Source organism: Pongo abelii, chromosome 22, assembly GCF_028885655.2.
Source record: "Pongo abelii isolate AG06213 chromosome 22, NHGRI_mPonAbe1-v2.0_pri, whole genome shotgun sequence".
In the NCBI taxonomy this organism is placed as follows: Eukaryota; Metazoa; Chordata; class Mammalia; order Primates; family Hominidae; genus Pongo; species Pongo abelii.
In genome coordinates this window covers 31,332,290-31,353,935 of record NC_072007.2, presented here as the reverse complement: position 1 = coordinate 31,353,935, position 21,646 = coordinate 31,332,290, and the positions used below count along the sequence as shown (strand labels likewise).

At 32.7% G+C, this 21,646-nt stretch overlaps 1 protein-coding gene across 4 annotated transcripts in view; it reads right to left on the bottom strand.

The window, feature by feature from the left end:
• Positions 1–21,646, bottom strand: part of NCAM2 (neural cell adhesion molecule 2) — a 557,648-nt gene that overhangs the window by 54,389 nt on the left and 481,613 nt on the right. For 2 of the 4 annotated variants that reach the window (XM_024239542.3, XM_063720864.1), the window contains exons 14-15: positions 21,490–21,611; positions 12,123–12,303 (exon numbers count right to left, since the gene is read on the bottom strand). In XM_024239542.3, coding sequence (XP_024095310.1) covers positions 12,123–12,303; positions 21,490–21,611 — 303 coding nt within the window. Of the gene's footprint in view, positions 1–4,412; positions 4,866–10,252; positions 11,914–12,122; positions 12,304–21,489; positions 21,612–21,646 lie in introns of those variants that run through there. The other 2 variants (XM_054542855.2, XM_002830573.6) reach the window with 2 other exon arrangements.

Here is a 21,646-nt window from a genome sequence, read left to right as displayed (position 1 = left end):
ATAAAGGAAAATAAATTGTAAAAAAGTGAAAACATGAGGCCGGGCACAGTGGATCATGCCTGTAATCCCAGGATGTTGGGAGGCTGAAGCAGGAGGATCAGTTGGGTTCAGGAGATCGAGACCAGCCTGGCCAACACGGTGAAACCCTGTCTCTACTAAAAATACAAAAATTAGCCAGGTGTGGTGGCTGCACGCCTGTAAAGCCTGTAATCCCAGCTACTAGGCAGGCCGAGGCATGGGTATTGCTTGTACACAGGAGGCAGAGGTGCCAGTGAGCTGAGATCAGGCCACTGCACTCCAGCTTGGGCGACAGAGCAAGAGTCTGTCTCAAGAAAATAAATAAATAAATAAATAAATAAAAATTAAAATAGAAAAAGTAAACGTAATTAAACTGGACTTATGAAAAGATCATTTAAAGGATGTTACATTATCTCTTACATAGATTAATCATAGTAAAACACATAAAGTTACGTATTTAGGTATGATCAATATTAGTTTATCTTTATTCAGTGAGTGAAATCATAATACTAAAGGGCCAGACAAAAATATATGTGATAATATTTAGTTTAATACCAGAATTGATCATTTCAAGCTCTTAATGTTGCTTATATCATATTAATATCAAATTTAAACCTTTAAAGAAAACTTTACATGACTAGGGATATTTCTTAATTACTACGAGCTTAAATGTTATCATGCATAATACTGGCTGTTATTCTTGAAAGCTAGACCCAAATGTATTGTATTATTGTACTGATATCAGTATCCATCTTGAATTATTAAAATAATTTGTAATTTTAAGGTTTTATTTCTCCATTATCAGTGTAAATATACCATATTAATATTTAAAATTATTTTTATGTATCTAAGAATACCTCCAGATCCAAAAGTTCATAGTTTAATTCTTTCTTCTATAATATATTTCATTTAATATAAATGACTAATCATAAATTTAATTGTACATGGTTGAAACTACTTTGGAATTTTTCTTGTTTTAGCTTTAATTTAAATCAAACATAATGAATGAGTATTCTTACACAGAAAATATTAGAATTAAATTATAATGGTTTCCCAATTGACACAAACTGCATATTATTGTGTGTAACATGTACACTGATGCATACTTGTAACTTTATTAATTTAAAAAGAACTTGAATATTTAAAAAGTCAAATTTATTTGCAATAAAATTATTTGTCTTTATATGTATTTGCTATATATAAGTGAAAATTGCACATATATTAAACATCAATCTAACCCCGTCTATATAGAGGCATATTTAAAATGTTTGCATATTTTAACTTCAATCTTGTTCATGTATACCAGGAATGAAGGCATATATGTGCATTTGCAAAATGCTACTGGAAATAATATGAGAATAGAGTTTATAAAATTAAACTTAGTCTGTCCTAATGACCTATAGTATTAGGAAAGAAATGAACAAAAATAGCAACTTACCTAAGGTTTTTCCATGTAAGAATACATTTTATAGGAAAGAATTTACTGCTACCTCCTAGGCCTACTCTGTTAGCATATCTGAAACATGGTACTTGTGGGTCTTGTTGTGAACTGATGATTAATTATGGTTTTGATTGGGGTACAGAGGCCAGTAACATTGATTGTAAAATGGAGGAAAGAAGATAGACTAGAAGAGATTGGGAGGAGAAAGAAGGAGATATCCAGATCTATATTTTAAAAATCCTGATATTCCACATGCAGATAATGGCAATCATGCATAAGTAAATCAATCTAGCTTCATAAGTGGTAATACGGTCAAAATAATCTTTTGAAATATTTTTACAGTGAACGATACAATACACACACCATTGGACATAGACATATATCTCTGATTATATATAATGACTAATCTTACACTCACCTTAACACACAAGTTGAAATTTATATATCTTCAGAGACAGAATTTTATGTAAAACTCCATTATATGAAAAAAAATCATTGGATGATGCTAGGAAGATATTTAAAATAAGTTTAAATTTTTATGTCTCGCTTACCAGTAATCACCTTTACTTAGATGTGTAGACAGATGAAATACTAGTAAGGCCAAAAAGGTAACAAACTCATTTTTAAAATTAAAAAAAAACTGTCTGATTTTTATGGTTGCATATAACAACAGTAATGTTCAGATAATAAAAAAGATAACTCGGCAACACATATTATTAAGACTTTTAAAAAATCCTAGGATGTAAAATGTCTAAGGTTTTATTTATTGGAATGCAATAGCTTTATTGTTTAGTTTTGTAATTTTTAATTTCTTACAGAAATAAGGCAAAGCACAACGCCTATTATTTTACCATCTCTGAGAATATATTTAAAAGAATTTATGAATATCTCAGAGTTGTGAAATATGTGTTCATCTAAGAATAAACATTTGGCCAAATGACAGATTGCTTATAAAGTTAAGGACTAAAACTGGATCCACACTTAGATGTTTAAAATCTAACGAACAACTCTTTAAATGTATATAACTCTGCTAACATAATTTTAATATTAGGTTCTTTTTGAAATGCCAAATTGATATATCTTATTTCTGTGTATACTTCACGTTGAATGTTCTTTATATCACTTAGTGACCTTGAGTTATGATATGTAAAACTTCAAGATAAATAAACTTTGCACTAACTTACTAAATAAGTATTCCATGATCTCCAAAAAAATATTTTGTCGTTCCTAAGTCAAGATAATTTCTACATGAAATTCTCACAGAAATGTCTCTAATTTATTGGAAAGATCAAGTAAGGTTATAATGAATGTGAAAAACAGTTTCTGGAGGTGTTACTAGAAATCCTTTTCTCAACGCTTTCTACAAATTAGTAATCAATATAAACTCTTCAGTCTCAAATATCAAGAAATTTAATATGCAATGATAGTTATTTAATAAACGGAATATTGGTTATGGTGATTTAAAAACAAAACTTTCCCTATAAATGGATTATATTTCCATAGTATGTGAATTGCGATATCGTTTTATTTCAGCAGGGAAGAAAGGAGGGAAGCAGAAGTGTTTTTTTTTTTTTTTTTTTTTTTGAGACGGAGTCTTGCTCTGTCACCCAGGCTGGAGTGCAGTGGCGCGATCTCGGCTCACTGCAAGCTCCGCCTCCCGGGTTCACGCCGTTCTCCTGCCTCAGCCTCCCGAGTAGCTGGGACTACAGGCGCCCGCCACCACGCCCGGCTAATTTTTTGTATTTTTAGTAGAGACAGGATTTCACCGTGTTAGCCGGGATGGTCTCGATCTCCTGATCTCGTGATCCATCCGCCTTGGCCTCGCAAAGTGCTAGGCTTACAGGCGTGAGCCACCGCGCCCGGCCGGCCAGAAGTGTGTTTTATCGGTTGATGGGTTGCTTCTGCAGTCTACAGGTCTATTACTAGATTACAAGAAAGGATAGCAGTTGACAGCTAAGAGTTTGGAAAAGATAAGTTAAAAGAAAATCTACTATGAAAGAGAGGCCTAGCCCTCATATGAAAAGATTCTGCAGCTATCTCTTTAAAAAGAGACAGGAAAAATATTTCTGTTCAACAAAATAGTGGCTTTTGATGAATGAATCACAAAGTCCAGAATCCAGTCATTTTATTTACCAAGTATGTTATGGTCACTTTTATGCATGTATGTAAATCTGGTTGTTTCCTATTGTCCTAAATAAATAAGTAGTAAAAGTCACTTGTTAAGATGTGGTTGCAAGTGAAAAACACAAACACACTTTACTCGTTTTGAAATTACTTAAGTAAAGGTTACTTAAGTGAAAATTGCATATTCACAATGAAAATTTGCAAAAACCAAAAATCATTCTTCATGTTACTCCCTCAAATCGAAATTCCTTTGAAATCAGGAATCTAGTTCCAATCTCAATTTCTTCCCATCTGGATTTCAACTTCTTTAAAGGAGTGTCTATAATATTTTCTTCTCTCTCTCTAATGCTTGCATGTAATAAATAACTACTTATGTTAGAACAATAGGACTTGAGGTCAGCTCAAAACGTAATCTAAATCCAGTGAACTGGGTGTAACTTTTTAGACATATACAAATTTAATTTAATATTCATTCTGGGAAAATTGCAGAGATATTTTCACTTAATGAAAAAAAAATGTATCGGTGTTCAAATTTAAAATAGGAAACTGTTTCACATTTATTCCTCAAGACATTTTAGTTCAACAAAGGGAAAATAAGCAGCACAATTGGGATACACATCTAATAAAATATAATGCTTATGTTTTATATAAATGGTAAACACATTGAAATATTAGAAATGTTGATAAAGTTGGAAACTTTCACTTAAAAGTAACAGTGAAAAAAGAAATAGTAGTGATCCACAATTCTACATAATAAAATTATGATTTTTACAAAGTATGGACATGGATATTTAATTATTTGCAAAATAATAATGAAAGATTAGATGTAGCAAAGGCTTAAGTTTCAAGTACAAGTGACATGCTATTTAACAAGGTCCACTTTAGGAATTAATGGAAACTTTAGAATAAAGTATGTTATGCAGTGAACTGGTAGCTGAAAGTAAACAATCCCGATTGAATTTCCTTCATTGATTTTCTGACAAATTATACACTTAAAAGGTTGACAATTGGGGGAAGGGGAAAAAGCTTAATCGTTCATGGGTGAAGATACATGCATAATTAATTGGACCTTAGAAAATATTTTATTATAATTTTAGATAAGCCTTGCTATTACTTTTTTTTTTTTTTAAATTTTCAGGGCATAAGAGGATATGCCGTATGATATAACAATGACATTAAAACACGCAAGACAAACTTATGGCTATAATGAAAGAAAACCCAGCAGCATTCAGCTGCCATGACTGGCTTCCATTTTCGCCTTTATTCGCTTCACAGCATTTATCTGCATGATGAAAATTGTTTTTGAAAATAGAATAAGAATGAAATAATTAAGAAAATAAAGAGTAGAGTTACAAATGAGGAAATCAAAAGAGAAAAAACGTGACAGTAGGAAAGAAAAAAAGAGAAAATAATTAATGCAAGATTTACACTAAGCCATTAACAATTAATGCAAACCTACAAAAAATACTTTCATACAAAATAAGAATGGCTAAAGTCTTATATAAAACATTTCTATATATTGTCACATTAAAAATAGACAAAGGTCAATATTGATGTTTATTCTGCATTACTCAGAAATTAATTCTGTCACTGATCCCTTACATGTGAGTATCTTTCATTTATAAGTTGAAAATATAAATTACAAGAGAAAAGTCACCAGTCATTTCACTGTGCTACTGGTGAATTCACAGTGCTACTTTTAATATGTTCTCAATATATCCTACAATGTTTGATGGTAATTTTTTCTACCATAATTTCTTAGGATATATTTAATAAAAGCCATTCTACTTTAATAATAAACAAGCTACCAACAAATATAAGTGAAAATTGCATATTCACATAATTAAAATTTGCAATAAGCATAGAAGCTAGAAGCATTAACCTATTAGCCATAAGCAAACTCCAGACATATGTCACTGCATCTCTTTTAAAACAATTTTAGGAACCAAAGATCATGAAAATATTTTTTAGACTTACTTTTTCATTACATGCTAAACTAAATGCTGTTGCAGGTGTAGTATCAATATTTACGTTAGACTGAAAATTCCAGAGGGTTAAGATGAAGTTTCTCCAGGTAATTGGACTTCTATTTCACCATTGTTTTAGAATTTTTAAACTTATGTTCTAAAACAACCATAAATGTAATCCTAAAATAATATTTTCATATTCACCATGTGCTTGAATGTTGTTTTCTGTTCATGTTGAATTATCTAGTGATGAATGATTTATTAGTGTTGCTTGAAACTAGAGGGGAGGTCATCAAAATAATTTTACTGTATAGTTCATTGGAAGTACAAATTAAAAGCCCATGAAAGTACAAAGTAACTGAAATATTTTAGCAATATTTTTTGTGGTGATTTACATTATTTATTTTTTTAGCTTGTTAAATCTAAACAACTATTTTGTATGTATTATGTATGCATTACATGTTCCCAGAGGGTAGAATTATTTTATCATTGAATATAAAAAATGTTGAACAGAATTACTGTCACCAAATTATATTGATAGTCAATATTAAAATTAGACATGTCTTCAGGAAAAGAAGGAAGCAGTTACTGAAATATACTAAGGTCTTTTTTGGTTAAATATAAATGTTATCAAATACGTGGCAGGCCAAAAGAAATGGTGAAAATGTTTTTCAAAGTAAGTTTATTTATTTCCAAGGATTTTTTTTTAAACATTAGATTATATCCAGTCCAGCAATTTAGTAGTATTTTTAGTCATTAAAATTACAGAACGAATCAATAAATGCCATGCTATCAGCCTTGAAATCCATAGTTTGGTAGTCATTTTATAACAATTAATCTGCTATAGTTTCCCGATATTCTTGTTTCTTATAAAATAAAATAAGATGGAGTTATGCTGCATGAATATTCCAAAAAGGAACACGATTGATTATGGAAACTCTATTTTATATAAATCAAAATACATATCTTTCAAAATAAGCACATCTTTAATAAGAATTAAAAAATGAAAAATATTAATAATTACAAAATTATTTTAATCATTCTCAGTTAACTATCACAAGGACAAAAAACCAAACACCACATGTTCTCACTCATAGGTGGGAACTGAACAATGAGAACACACGGACACAGGAAGGGGAACATCACACTCTGGGGACTGTTGTGGGGTTGGGGGAGGGGGGAGGGATAGCTTTAGGAGATATACCTAATGCTAAATGACGAGTTAATGGGTGCAGCACACCAGCATGGCACATGTATACATATGTAACTAACCTGCACATTGTGCACATGTACCCTAAAACTTAAAGTATAATAATAATAAAATAAAAAATAATAATTATAAACTAAGAAGAAATGTAGTCTCCACTAGCATACTTACAAGAAAAATTATTGTTATCAATGTAATATTTTATATGAATGTAAAGGGAGTAGGTTGATAAAAAACGAAAAAATAGTGCTTTAGTCCAACAAATAAATGTTCTCTAGACTTACCCTATTGTTTACAAAAAGTTAAATATATCTAATGTACATAAGTAATGGGTTTTTAAATTCAAAATTCCAGAAAACTTATTTTGACAGTCTACAATGCATGAAACACAAAAATAAAACCACTTTAACCTTTAAACTCTATATCTTCTCTAACTTAAATGAAAAGACTTAAGATGTGCTAGTTTATTACAGATAACTTATTTCTAATATGTTTGAATTTATATTTCATTTTAAAATGAAAAATATGTTATAAAATTATACGATCTTTTTTTCATATTTTGCAAATATATAATGTTAACTCTCTAAGATCTGAGAGGTTCCCAAATTCCCCGTCATCACAGCTTTTAAAGTTGCCTCACAAAACCTAGATCTAAATCAAACAATCCTTAATTTACGGTTTGTTTCTGATATGACTTTCTATGAGGCCTTAGCAATCTGGATTCAGTAACAGTAAATTAGACATGATTTTATAACTTTTTTTTTTTTTTCGAGATGGAGTCTTGCTCTGTCACCCAGGCTGGAGTGCAATGGCGCGATCTTGGCTCACTGCAACCTCCAACTCCCTGGTTCAAGCAATTCTCCTGTCTCAGCCTCCTGAGTAGCTGGGATTATAGGCGTGTGTCACCATGCCCGGTTAATTTTTGTATTTTTAGCAGAGACAGGGTTTCGCTATGTTGTCCAGGCTGGTCTCAAACTCCTGACCTTGTCACCGGCCTGGGCTTCCCAAAGTGCTGGGATTATAGGTGTGAGCCACCGCGCCTGGCCAAATTTGTGACATTTTTACAAATAAAATAAATATTTCATTTTCCCCCTTTTTTGATAAGTTGTGTTGGCTTTGTATCAGCTACATGGTTTAGATGGGTGAACACCGTCTCCTACCTTCTCAGATGACTTTGTCTGTGTGCCTGTATGTGTGATTTCTCCATGACTCCTTGATTTATTTCAACTAGCATTTTTCATCATAAAAGACCTTCTAACACTTGCTTTTTCCCTCCTCTGCTCACCTTCATAGAAAAACTTCCTGAAAGCATTAAATAAATATGGAGTCTAAACTCCCTAACCTCACATACAATTCTCTGCCCACTTGTACCTAATTTATCTCCCAGTGACGTCAGCAAAGCTGCACGTGATAGGGATACTTCGCATCTGTTCTGGTTCAGTTTCATTGACCTCTCCACAGCATTTGACACTTTACGTCTATTCTTGAAATATGACCCTTTGTTCACTTCCAAGATACTACGCTCGTGTTTTTCCAGTAAGTCTTATGATGAGGGGTGGAGTGATCTGGTTTCTTCTTCTAGTATAATATTATAGTTCCTTGGTACTCAGTTCTTAACTTCTTTCTACTCTTCAGTAATTCAAGAAATATTCTCTGGATATCACTGCTGTGCCAGTCACCCTTCTAGTTACTAGCAAACATAAATGAGTACTACAGACATCAACCCCTCTTCAGATATTTTAGGCATTGCTTAGATGGGTTTACCCTCACTCAAATACCATTCACCTGTTAACACTGACAGCATCATGGTGTATGTTTCCAAGCCATGGTTATCTTCTCATTTCCATACCCCCACATATCTAACCAACAATTTGATATTTCAAATGTAACAAATACCAAATGGATCTGATGTTTGATCCTCATTCTCCAAGTCTTGCTTCTCCTACAAAATTCTTCACCTTGAGAAATGACATCAGCAATGTTCTAGTTGCCCAAGCAAGAAACCTAAAAGTCATTACTGACTGAATCCAATCTATTGCAAAGGCAGGGTTAGTCTACACTTGTAATGTGTCAGGAAATTTTTCGTTCTTTTATTTTTTCTGCCGCTGTTCATCCATCAGTTGCTCTTACCCATAGGAGAAAGAATAATCTGTTTATAATACCTATCTCTTCATACAACTTTTCTGCTTACAATTATTTATTTCTTTTGGAAGATGTTTTACAATTATGTTTTTAGAAGCCCTTGAATTATCTGGTTTGCATTCCCTCTCTGACCTTATCTTCAGTCACACACTTCCAGGTTCTCTTCCACACATGCCTTTTCCAGCTCCTAGAACAGATCATGCTCTTTCTTGTCCCAGAGATACCTTCCATGTCACATATTTTCCCTGGAAAGTTCATTCCTGCATGTTTCCTTTGGAAACTCACCTTCTAAGAAAAATCTCTCTTAGTTGCAGTTATTCTTTTCTTTTCTTTTCTTTTTTTTTTTTTTGAGACGGAGTCTCGCTCTGTCGCCCAGGCTGGAGTGCAGTGGCGCAATCTCGGCTCACTGCAAGCTCCGCCTCCCGGGTTCACGCCATTCTTCTGCCTCAGCCTCCCGAGTAGCTGGGACTACAGGCACCCACCACCAAGCCCGGCTAATTTTTTTGTATTTTTAATAGAGATGGGGTTTCACTGTGTTAGGATGGTCTTGATCTCCTGACCTCGTGATCCGCCTGCCTCGGCCTCCCAAAGTGCTGGGATTACGGGCGTGAGCCACCGCGCCCGGCCTGTTGCAGTTATTCTAACTCATGTTGAATATCTGTCTTCCCTACTAGATTCTGGAGATTTTGGGGGACAGGGGTCAGTTCTGTATTTTTCACAGATAAATTCTTTGTACTCATTCAAGGGTTTGTCACAAAGAAGTGCTCCAATAAATAATTCTTAAATTAATAAATGATAGATCTTAACATTGCAGAACCAGAAGGAACTCACTTCACAGATGAGGAAACAGTTATTTTGACAAGTTATGTGACAGGAACAAATCTGGCAATATAAACCAGAATTCTGTCCACTTTCTTTCCAGGTCTTGCCTACAAGCTCTCAGGACACGAGTTTCTCAAATTGAAAATATATACAGAGAGAGGAAATGAATTACAGCATGTCTTGGTTACTTTGGTGCCTTCATATCTGCTTTTATTACCTTTTAATTTTTTCAACCTTTTGTCTATATGTATTGTTGGTTTTTGTCATCAACAAATTTTTTTTTTTTTTGAGACGCAGTCTCGCTCTGTCGCCCAGGCTGGAGTGCAGTGGCGCAGTCTCGGCTCACTGCAAGCTCCGCCTCCTGGGTCCAAGCCATTCTCCTGCCTCAACCTCTAGAGTAGCTGGGACTACAGGCGCCCACCACCACGCCCGGCTAATTTTTTTCTGTTTTTGGTAGAGACGGGGTTTCACCGTGTTAGCCAGGATGGTCTCCATCTCCTGACTTCGTGATCCGCCCACCTCGGCCTCTTAAAGTGCTGGGATTAAGAGGCCGTGAGCCACCGTGCCCGGCCAACAATTTCTTACAAAGATAGCAGAGTCATTGGGGGTATAACATTGAGTAATCTGTGTAAAATCTATTTTTTTGATTTTATGTTTTATCTATGTTATTAAAATTTTGCCTTCTACTTCATATATTACATTTAATACATTATTAAATTAAATGGATTAAGTTAATTCACTATGTTTCAAAATATATACACTAAATTAAAAATTTGAGAGATTGTAGTATACTGTTGCAATTTTCCTTTGGAGGAGGCTCTGGCTCAGTATGGGAATATGTATAGCATGTTCCTGATATTTGCATGAAATATAATTACTACATACATATTCATTACAATTGTAGAAGTGGTTTCTGATGTTTCAAACATAGAGAGGTAATGAATTCGATAGTACATTCAGTCATTCTTATTTAGATGTGTTATCTTGTAAGGGCATCAGATTTGTCATATAACTAGAAATATTTCTGACCTCAAACATGTCATTAAACCTCTTAAAATCGTATTTGTAAAATGAGAATAATGCTTCCTTATCCAGCTCAGATTTAAGAATAAAATGAGATAATCAATGCAGAAGTACTTTGAAAATAGTAAAAAAAGTCATTAAAATATAAGATACCCATGTTACTTCCAGAGACTTTTTACTTCCTAATTTTAAATTATAATTTCGTAGAATTTATTAATTAATATTAGCAATACAAAGCTCTAATATCAATTACTTTTTAAACCTTATAACCAATAGTAATTACTTTTTAATTGAAAGATTAATCATATAAAACTGCTTTCAATTACTAAACAACTGATGTATGATATAACAAAATCATGATATATGAAATTAACATCAATTTGAAATTACAAGAGGGTTTAATGACATGATTGAACTAGCTAGTTTTATTTCTTTTCCAGTTTCAAAACTATTATATATCTATACTTATACTCTAATATAATAAGACAAAAAAATCTTGGTTTCATGGATTAATATGCTGTTCTTTTCTGTATATATGTACATATAAAGAATATACTATATATACATAAATATCTGTACATGTCTGCATAAAATTAAAATATTAAAAGTAATAACTGAGGGAAAATAAATGTAGAAATATGACCAATTTAGCAACTCACGAACAGAGTTAAATGTTATTTTGAGTCAGAATAAATTTTTGCATCTTTACTTCAAGAGCATTTATCTGAATAAAAGTTTTAACATCCCTGTTGTGAACTTTCATAATATTACTAACATACTAAGATGGAACAATGTAAGCACTGTTACCTATCAATGGTAGAATCTAACCAGTGTGTTGCAAAAGCTGATTTACAGTGCTCTTCCATTTTATGAGCCTTCTTAAAACTCTAGGTATAGGTCTTTATGGAATTATATTTGTGGCTGTTCCTGCCTTTCTTTGTGACTAATTTTATGTTTCCAAAATCAACTTGCTTGGTCAGGCATAGGTTGGCTCATCACCTTTGGTCAAATCTAACAAGAATTGGAGCATCAGTCTCCACATGATTGGCAGAGAAATTGTCTTCTTAGCAAAGCTTTTGTATGGTCTCAATAGACACTTTTCACATTGATTATCATCAGTCACTCTTACTCTCTATGTTCTCCTATTCATTCTTTCTCCATCACTCCAACTATTAATGGGGTCAAAATATATTTACAAATTAAGCAATACCCTAAGGCAAGAGTGATGAAAAACTTTGTGTATGATATGTCACAATAATAATTAGAACCTGGAATTTACATTTCAGTTTGTTTTAATGATTAATAAGAAAAGTAAGGGTTATAAAAAGGTGGTATCATATTTATTGTTCAATCTAAAAAAGAATATAGTTTTGCTTACCTTTAATAATGTTGGGCTTTGGTGGCATGCTGAATTCATAAACTGTTGGTTCAGAATATCCCAATCTATTGGCAGCTGTAATCTGAACTTCATACCCCATGGTCCACTGGAGATGCTCCAAAATGATGTGGTCTTTATTTCCTTGCACTTTTTTCTCTAGCCATTGGTCTTCCTTATCTTTCTGTGAAAGCAATAAAAATGCATTTTATAAATATCCATACACTAAAGGGACACCTTTTTAAAAAAAGTTTATATTGGAATTGGAAAATATACTTATACTGGATATTGGAACAATTTTCACAGGCACAGGAATACATGAAGTTGCTGTGTCAATAAAGCCAGTATTATTTCCAACATTTTTCTATATAAAATATAATGTTGTCTATATTAGCCAAAAAGTGGTTTTGTAATTAATCCTTTATTCAGTGGTTGACAATTTACTTCCATTAAGATTTTTTTTTTTATTTCACATGTATCAGTTTGTTTTTTGGCCATTTTGTTGATTATTAATCATTATGTGAATGGGAAAATGAAACATGATACACAGAAAAAACTTAGTATGTCCATTAAAAGAATTGCCAGGGACTGTTGTTAAAGTTTTTTTGGGGAAAGAAAGATAAAGTATCTTGAAATAAAGTCTGGATATGATTGATAGATTTATATTATCACTGGTATTTTTTACTACTATGATGTTTTATGACATCAGAAAATAATATACAAACAAAATTACTAAGTTTTAAATATATCATTAGCATAAGAAAATAAAACAATGCCATCCTATTCTCAAACATTCTACATTTAAATACTATCTCATTCCTTTTCTAAAATATAAATTTGACCATATGACATTTGAATTTCCCTTTATTTGAAAAAATTACCATTAGAACTACAATTACTAATGAAATATAAATTGATATAATTTTATAAATTAAATTATCTAGAACACAGTGTGATTATTGGGTTGTGCCATACATTAAAAATTTAAACACAGAAAGCTTCCTTAACCTTTCTGGCTTGTCTTCCTTCTTTTGATAACAAAAGTGATGGTAGCAGCTACTTCTGTCAGCTTTTTGGAAGAGCAATGAGGAAAACTGAGTAAGTTGTGTATTTCACGGCCTTAGAGATCTTAACCACTTAAAAAAATAGCAGCTATTTTAGGATATAACAGTTTCCATAAAAACTGTATGGAAATGAAACATTTTCTCTGGAATCATGTATCTAAAAATCTATCATTGCAACTGCAAATCTCACTTTCCCAGGGTGTAAGTATAAATAAATTACAGCTGTCTATAACAATAGATGCAGACATGTCTTTTAATCTCATAGCTCAGCCCTATATGACTCTATGTTGAGCCAAAACTTAACACTGCTTCTTTGACTATAAAAAATAACGATGTATTCTCCATTTTTGGTGACAATTAAGTATTTGTTCTCTAAAATATAATTGTGAAAGTTAAATTCATGACTGCATTAAATTGACAGTACTCAAACATGGAGTGTCCTTCAGAAGGAGGCAAGAAGATATTATAATTTTGATACTATACTAGTATTCTCTTTTTCTAGATAATTTTTTTTTGGCGACATAGAACTTTTATTACAAAGGAAATAAACTTTCTGGTGACGTAGAACTTCCATTACAAAGGAACAGAAAAGTTTGGCCTGTTTTGCTATTTCATGTAACACTGAAGATATTAGAACCCCTAACGAAGCCCTGATTTTAGATGAACAAGCGCTACAAGTTATCAATATACACAAGAGGCACTTGCCTTGATTTTTGAAACTCATGAATATCTGTTTTTATAACAATGGCCTGTAGCCAGTACTACTTAAGGTATTATGAGGTGTATGAATGATGGAATAACTGAGAAGAGAGGTTATAACTTTTCTAAGTTAATCAATGGACAGTAAGGTTAAGAAAGAAACCTAGTTGCAATTTTGAAATGCTTAGGGCAGCTATGCTGAAAAGCCACAGCTATCACAACACCCTCTGTCTTCACCCACTCATTCATCAATTATTTATTCAGTTAATTGATTAGTGAGGACTTTCTAGAAGGCATGAACACAATAGTGACCAAGACATGTGCAATGCCCTCATGTTGGAGTTCGCAAACCAGCCCAGAAGAAAGACATGAGGCCTTTGAAAAATGAGAAGGTGCAATGGAGGCACGTAATACCTAATAAAGTCAAAGGCTAGGCAGGTCCCCGGTGGGGAGGTGATATCACCCTTACTGGAAATAATATACTCTAGCACAATTTTTCTCTTCATTTGTCCTAATTGAGTTAATGACAAGAAGGTGTCAGTTTTTTACACAGCTTTAAATCCAAAAAGAAACACAGTGATTTTAAGCCTTAGATGCATAATCACTGGGAGATGTATAAGCAAACACTGTAGCTGTTTCATATAAATTTTTAAAAATTGTGTATATATATGTTCATTATATATGTGTATTATATGTATGTATTATAATGTATTATATATATAGACCTACATATAACAAAACCAGCATGGCACATGTATACATATGTAACTTACCTGCACATTGCGCACATGTACCATAAAACCTAAAGTATAATAATAATAATAATAATAATAATAAAAGAAAAAAAAGTAAAAAAAAAAAAAAATAGACCCTGCTTTAACATCACGTGCTTATATTTTCCCCAGATAAACCTGGCTTTTTCAAGAGTATCTGCCTATAGTTTTTACAAGCCAGTACTTTTCAAAATCACCAGGGAAGCACAATAGAAATGCATATTCCTATGTCTGACTCCAGGGAACTCTGGGTGTGTTATTCTGGGGTGAGCTGAGTCATAGGCCCCTGAGTATTCTGATAGAGGTAGTCTGAGGGCCACACTTTGAGAAACACTGCAGTTATTTTACACACTATTTCCTCTGCCTAGAATCCCATCTAACTTTAAAGTTAGCCTGTCTTCTGTAAAGCCTTCACCAGCTCCTCCAGGCTGAGTTAGTTACTGTTTACACCTCACTTTTTATTTTGCATAATTTTGTATCTATACTTTCTCCATGTGTATAATTATTTGTGCATTTATCTCTATCACTAGATTGTGAAATCCTTAAGTTCTGAAAAAGTGCCTGGCACACAGGTGATGCTTGGTAAACTTTTGTGTTTGGAATATGTAAATAAATGATTGGACCAGAGGGACAAAGGCTTCAAATAAAGGTTCAAGTTTGAAAAAAAAAAAAAAAAAAAAAAGTCAACCCAAAAGTAATTTGAGATGATACATTAAATGTATGTATATATATACACACACAAACACATACAACATATAATTGTAAATGCTATGTATAGCATATTCAGTATGAATATGCACATATATACATATAGCATGTATTTTTATAAGTTATAAATTGTGTATACACACACATATATGGAAAGGAAGGGGTGTATGGCAAGGACACTGAAGGGTGGTATGAAGACAAGGGATCCATGAGGCAGCAGACAGCTGCATGTCCCTGTGGCCCTGGCATTACCTCAGCTACTCAGTACTTTCTATGTAACGATGAAGTGGTTGATGTGAGTAAATATTTTTGTGGAAATACTTGGAATTCAGTTTTGCTTTGTATCTGTGTGAAGATGTGGGTGAAAGTGCCAGAAAATAAGCCAAAAACTGAGATCTGAATTACCCCAGGCAAAAAAAATATATATATATATATTATTTAGAGGGACAGATAGATGTCATGTCCTTCAGGTAATCCTTCAAAAATATCATTTTCGGAAATTAGGCATTTAAGGTGAAACTTCTGTACAAACGCAAGGCAGTCTCTTGTAAATTAACAATCATTTAGCTCTTATTTGTTGAAGCCCTTAATATGATAAATTAAAGGGCCCTCCATCATTTTAAGTATCTAGGCTGATAGTATACGAAACCAAAGGGAGCTCTAACATGTTCCCAATATAAATCAATTTCATTTTCCTTTCAACATTAGGCGAGAAGGCATTTTAATCCCCTAATTGCTATTCCTAGGGAATAGGAAAAAAATTAAAGTGGGTGTTACCAAATACTCCCCTGTCATCAAAATCTCAAGTATGCATATCTGGAGAGTGTCTAATTTACAAAGTTTAAATGCCTAGGGAACAATTTAAGATAATCTAGTTGCAAAACGTTCCCCTAGGTAACTTAATGAGATGATTTGCTGAATACGGCTATTTTTAATAAGCCAATTAAATGTTGAAGGGCAGCTACTGAAAAAAATGGTCATTTGCCTTTGGTATAGCTTCTCTTAAGCAATTCCTTTTTATTTTTTTTGGTCAGAAAATAGCAGGGCCATATGGCAATTCAGGGCACTTCTTAATAGTGATTCTGAAGTCATACAATCAGCATTCAGGAAAACACTGGCTATCATCTCTATAGGGAGGAGATTAGAGGCAAGGTGTAAGGGTCACTGTTTTCTTATTTTCAGGGGCTCCTTGATGCTTTTATTCGTAACAAGAAACAGTTTACCGACTCCTTTTGAAGTCTCATGAAATGTATTACCAGCATCATTTTAAATATAAACTGAACAATTATGAAATGAGAGGACAATAGAGAAGGTGAGCTCATATAAGCAAGATGAAGTTTTGATTCTTCTGACTCTCATGTCATATGATTTAAGATTTTGTATGTGTATACAGCAGTTCCTGGTTCCTCGATTCCCTGGTAGCATGGTTCAGGTATTCATACTTACGTGACCTCACAGAAGGCCCAGAAATTATTTACAACTCCATTTGCTACTCAATGTCAGAGAGGTGATTGATCAATCTGGATTTTATATATATATATAAAATATATATATATTTATACATATATTTTATATATTATATATAATTGCATATATATACACACAAGCATACATTTTTATATATATACACATAGACCATTTACAGAATTCAAGAAGAATTTACAAATGGGCAAATGAAAAGGGTCAAGGGACCTGGCTTGAATAGCATGGCATTGTCAGATTCACTGGGAGACCAGTGAGTCCTTCAGGGCTGTCCTGGGTAGAGGCACAAAAGTCTCCATATCAGAATATCCAAAAGAAACAAACAGGTACTCATCATTGTTAGCATGAAACCTGGGACAAAAAGTTGTCTTCTGAGAAGGATATTAATCTTAAATTTAAAACATCAAATTGTATATAAAATTATATATATATACATATGTGTGTGTATGTGTGTGTGTGTATATATATATACACACATTTGGAAGATGTAAAGGTTTGAAGATTTTAGCAGAGTTCTAAATTTAAATCTCTTTTTTCCATGATCATAACAGATTCTACTTGCCTTTGTTCCATGTGCTGATGCTTGGTAAAGTTTTTTAAAATTAGGCCCTACATAATCTGTTGCTAGTCTCCACCACCCACATAGTACTTAAGGCAAAATAAATCTAATTTTTCCTATTCATTACCTTCTGTGTTCTCATATCTATAAACACTGGCAGTGCATTTTTTCTTGTGTTTATTTCTCATATTAATTATTCTATTTATAATGCTATTTATAATTGCATAACGAACTAATTTCTTTATTGATTTATTGCTGTATTTGTTCATTCAGACAACATATAGTCTATCTATACAAAGAAGAATGAAACATCCTCTTAAATCACGGCAAAGAAAAATTACTAAAATGCTTGCGACTCTTTAATGTCCATAAGTATTCATTGTTTAAAAATACTTCAAAACTTAAACTATAATGGCTTTAAATAAATTTCCATATACATACATAAACATTATTAACTGGAAAATATGTTTTCTTAAGAACCAAAGCTTGATTTTACTTATTTGTTATTTTAATGCCCTTTCCAAAATTATCTTTCTTATCCTATGGCCATTGAGATAGCGTACAACCTCGTGGACTCCAAATTACTTAAGAAGTTCAATTAAGACTTACAAATGCTAGTCCCTATAGTACTTCCTCACAATTGATTTTAAGCTACCAATTATTTTAGCTAAGGAAACGTATTTAATATGCCAACACTAAGTGATAGTTATGATCCCATAGCTATCATCAAATTAGAAATAAAATGGTGAAAAACTCATGGAAGCATGTAAAAATCTATTTACTAAATTATATGAAGTTACATTGACACTATAAGTACAAAGTAGATGTAAAAATAACTTCATGATTTTTTCCAAACATTGCATGAGATTAATATGTTTGTCTTTATTTTCCAAACACATGGTTTAAACTTACTGATTTATTGTTAGAGACATTAATTTTCATGAAGAGTCCACAGAGATATCTAATTCTGCTTTTATTACTCTAGTTCTGTTCTAATAAATTCTGTCTTTGTAATGGGTGAGTGAACAAAGCCATGTGCTGTATTACAGGCTGACAGAATAATGGTGCTTCGTGGTTCATAATCTACAGGAAGTTTTACACTTTCTATAATAGGATATAGCTATTCTCGTCCTTTCCCAGTGAAACCCAAAGTAAAGGCTTAGATTCAGTGTCTGCTAGAAATCAAGTCATATAAGGAATATATTGTCTAAATTACATTGTTCTCAGAATATAGCCCTGTGCACAGTGGAGTTGAAAGATGTGGCCAAAGAAGAAATCAAGAAGTGAAAATCTTATAGATGTTCCTGATTTTCCAGATTCCTCTATGTACTTTTTTCTTCATTTTTTATTAAAAATATATTGAATATGTCTAAATCATTTTTCAAGTTATTCAGTTGCACTTTACTCCACTGTGGAGTTCATGTGGTTTGAGAAACTAATACATGAAGTAGTTTGGAATCATATAAAGAGAACAGATGATCAAGAACTTTTTGAAGTAGTTATTTCACTTTTTATTCAATCATGGTATCTCCAATTGGATCCTCAGAGCATGATGTTGACAGGGTGGAGGAGGTGGAGAAGAGAAGAGACAACAACAAAATAGGGATATACAGAGTATTTTAATGTATGAAACTAGAAGGCATACTATCAAGTGATATGGTCAAGAGAAACTGTGCCAGGATGGCTGTATCTGAAGGCACAAGAGCTGGGCAGTTGAGCTGAGATGAGACAGTGATTGAGGGGTTGCCTCTTGTTCAGTACTGCTGCCATCCATATTTAGACTGTTATGAATTACATTCTGATGTCTGTTCCCTCTCCCCACAAAGTCACTCAAATTCTCTAACTTTCCATTTGCCCTTGAAAAAAATGTGAAAAAGTATCACTTTATATTTGATTAATTACAAAATACAAAATATCCAAGAGTGAGCAATGCCTATCTTGTAATACAAAGGATATGGAACCATTCCCTTTACAAAATTTGCCATAGGTGCCTAAATTTCTACAATTAAAACAATGTCCCCTGTTAAAATGATAGTAGCTCTAAGATGGATAACTTAGTAATTGATTGATTATCAGACAATTATAGTTATGTATGAATTAATACAATCAATTGTTTCCAATGTGTTATGAAAAACAGATCCTTTAGCCCTTCTGGAGTTAGAAAGGGTTGGAAATTAGAAACAAGAGGAGGGAAAAGGACATACTTTTATTGGAGTGGTAAGAACAGACACTGGGTAAATGGGAAGAAACCAGGCACTTTTACCAGTAGGTTGGGAGGAGAAAGAGAAAGGCGAGAAAACGGAAGTAGTAAGTTTACTGGAGACAAAATTTGTTCTTGTTTAAACTTTTTGACTAAGCTATATCAACTATACCTTACCAACTATGTGCAAAGGTAAAATTTATTGAGTACCATTATGTGAACTTGAGTCTCTTCAATCTTACTAATCTCATTATGCTTAAAATCTTACTTATTTCTATCCATCGGTGTTTCACACATAACTTCTCAAAAAAGATTAATTCTAATCCACATTGAAAGAAATCAATATGAATTTGAAGTCAGATTTTTAAAATAGTAATTTATGTTTTCAACAATGTATATGTATACATAAATATATGGGTGTCTAAAATGTCGTTATTTCCATTTTGTGACTGCTTTGCTCTAAATAGATGCAGTGCTACTCAAGAAACATTTTTGATTACATCAATGACTGGGGCCACTACTCACAATACAGTACAAATAAAAATATACAACACGTTGCCTCACAACTAGTCATTGCATTTTAGAGTCCACTGTGGGATTTTATTAGAATTCCTTACAAACTGTTACTATCCCCCAGTACTTTGCACAATAAATTTTTTCATCCTAGAATTGTGAGCAACAATCTCCATAGAAAGCCTGTTCTAACAGTTCAATTCATGAATTCTGGCCAAGCCTACCTCCTAGAAAAGATTATCTCCCTTCTACCGTGTTTACAAATGTGCAAATGAGAATGGCCAAGAGACCTCACTTCAGTATGAAAGCTGGTACAAAAACTTGTCCTCTGAAAGGAGTATTAATCTTAAATTTTGAAAACTGATTTGATATCTAAAATTAATTATTAAAATATGCCATTCAAAATCAAATTTTTCTTTTTTATTACCCCTCAGAATGTAGACGTTTCAATTTAGAAGCAGCAATATTATAATTTAGAAAATTTGGGATATGTGAGAAAATATTAAAATTAACCCACACACGACTACAGAGTAATTATTTTAAACATGACCTGCTAAAATATAATTAATTTGGATAGCACTAATATGGATTCAGTCAACATAAGCATAAAATGCGTGTTGTATGAATCTTAGAAAATTTAACTTAAAATTATGTTTCATTTTTAACTTATTTTACAGTAGACACCAATACTCCAAGGTACTTATGGAAAAAAATGTTGAAGAAATTATTTTCAGTGGCTTTTTAAATCATCTTTATTGAAGGAAAAAGGCAGTTGCCCATAGTGCCACTCCATGACTCTGCAACTAGTGAACATTGTTTACCTCCAACCGCTATCAAAAATCCGTGTGCAGCCTTTAGCTCTCCAAACTTCCTTACTAGATAGTGCTAATTAAACTTGAAGAAAAGGATTCCCTCTTCCTCAAGTTCACCATGGCCATTCTTTGTTAAACATTATGGATAAATAAGTCAAATTATTTGATTAATTTGTTTTGAGGTGTGATTTTTCTAATAATATTACCTAACATATGATTGCCAGGGGACTTAGCCTGAAGTTACTAATAATCAAATAAAATGAGAAGCTTGTCAGCAAAACAGGGGAAATAATGTCTCATTTCTGAAATGTTTACTAGTCCCATTTCACACCTAAAAATCATAAGATGAAACCCATGAGAATATTTTGATGATCCATGCTTAGATTTTACAAAAAAATTTAAAAAAATCACAATGAGGACTGTCAGGAATGGAAGGAAGATTAGCATTTATTATCACAATTACTAAATACACATTCTCTCCTGATATGTTTATAAATTCAGTGCAACTCAATTTAATTTGAAAAAACCTAGTATGATATGATAATAAACAAGGTACTTACACTTCTGTATTTCACAATGTATTCCAAAATAGGGGCCCCTCCATCATCCTGTTTGGTGATGCTAAGTTTAAAGCTCTTTCCACTGCTTGGCTGTCCATGTATGGATGGAGGACTTGGTTCACCTAGATATGCAATACAACATTTCTTCATTTGCACA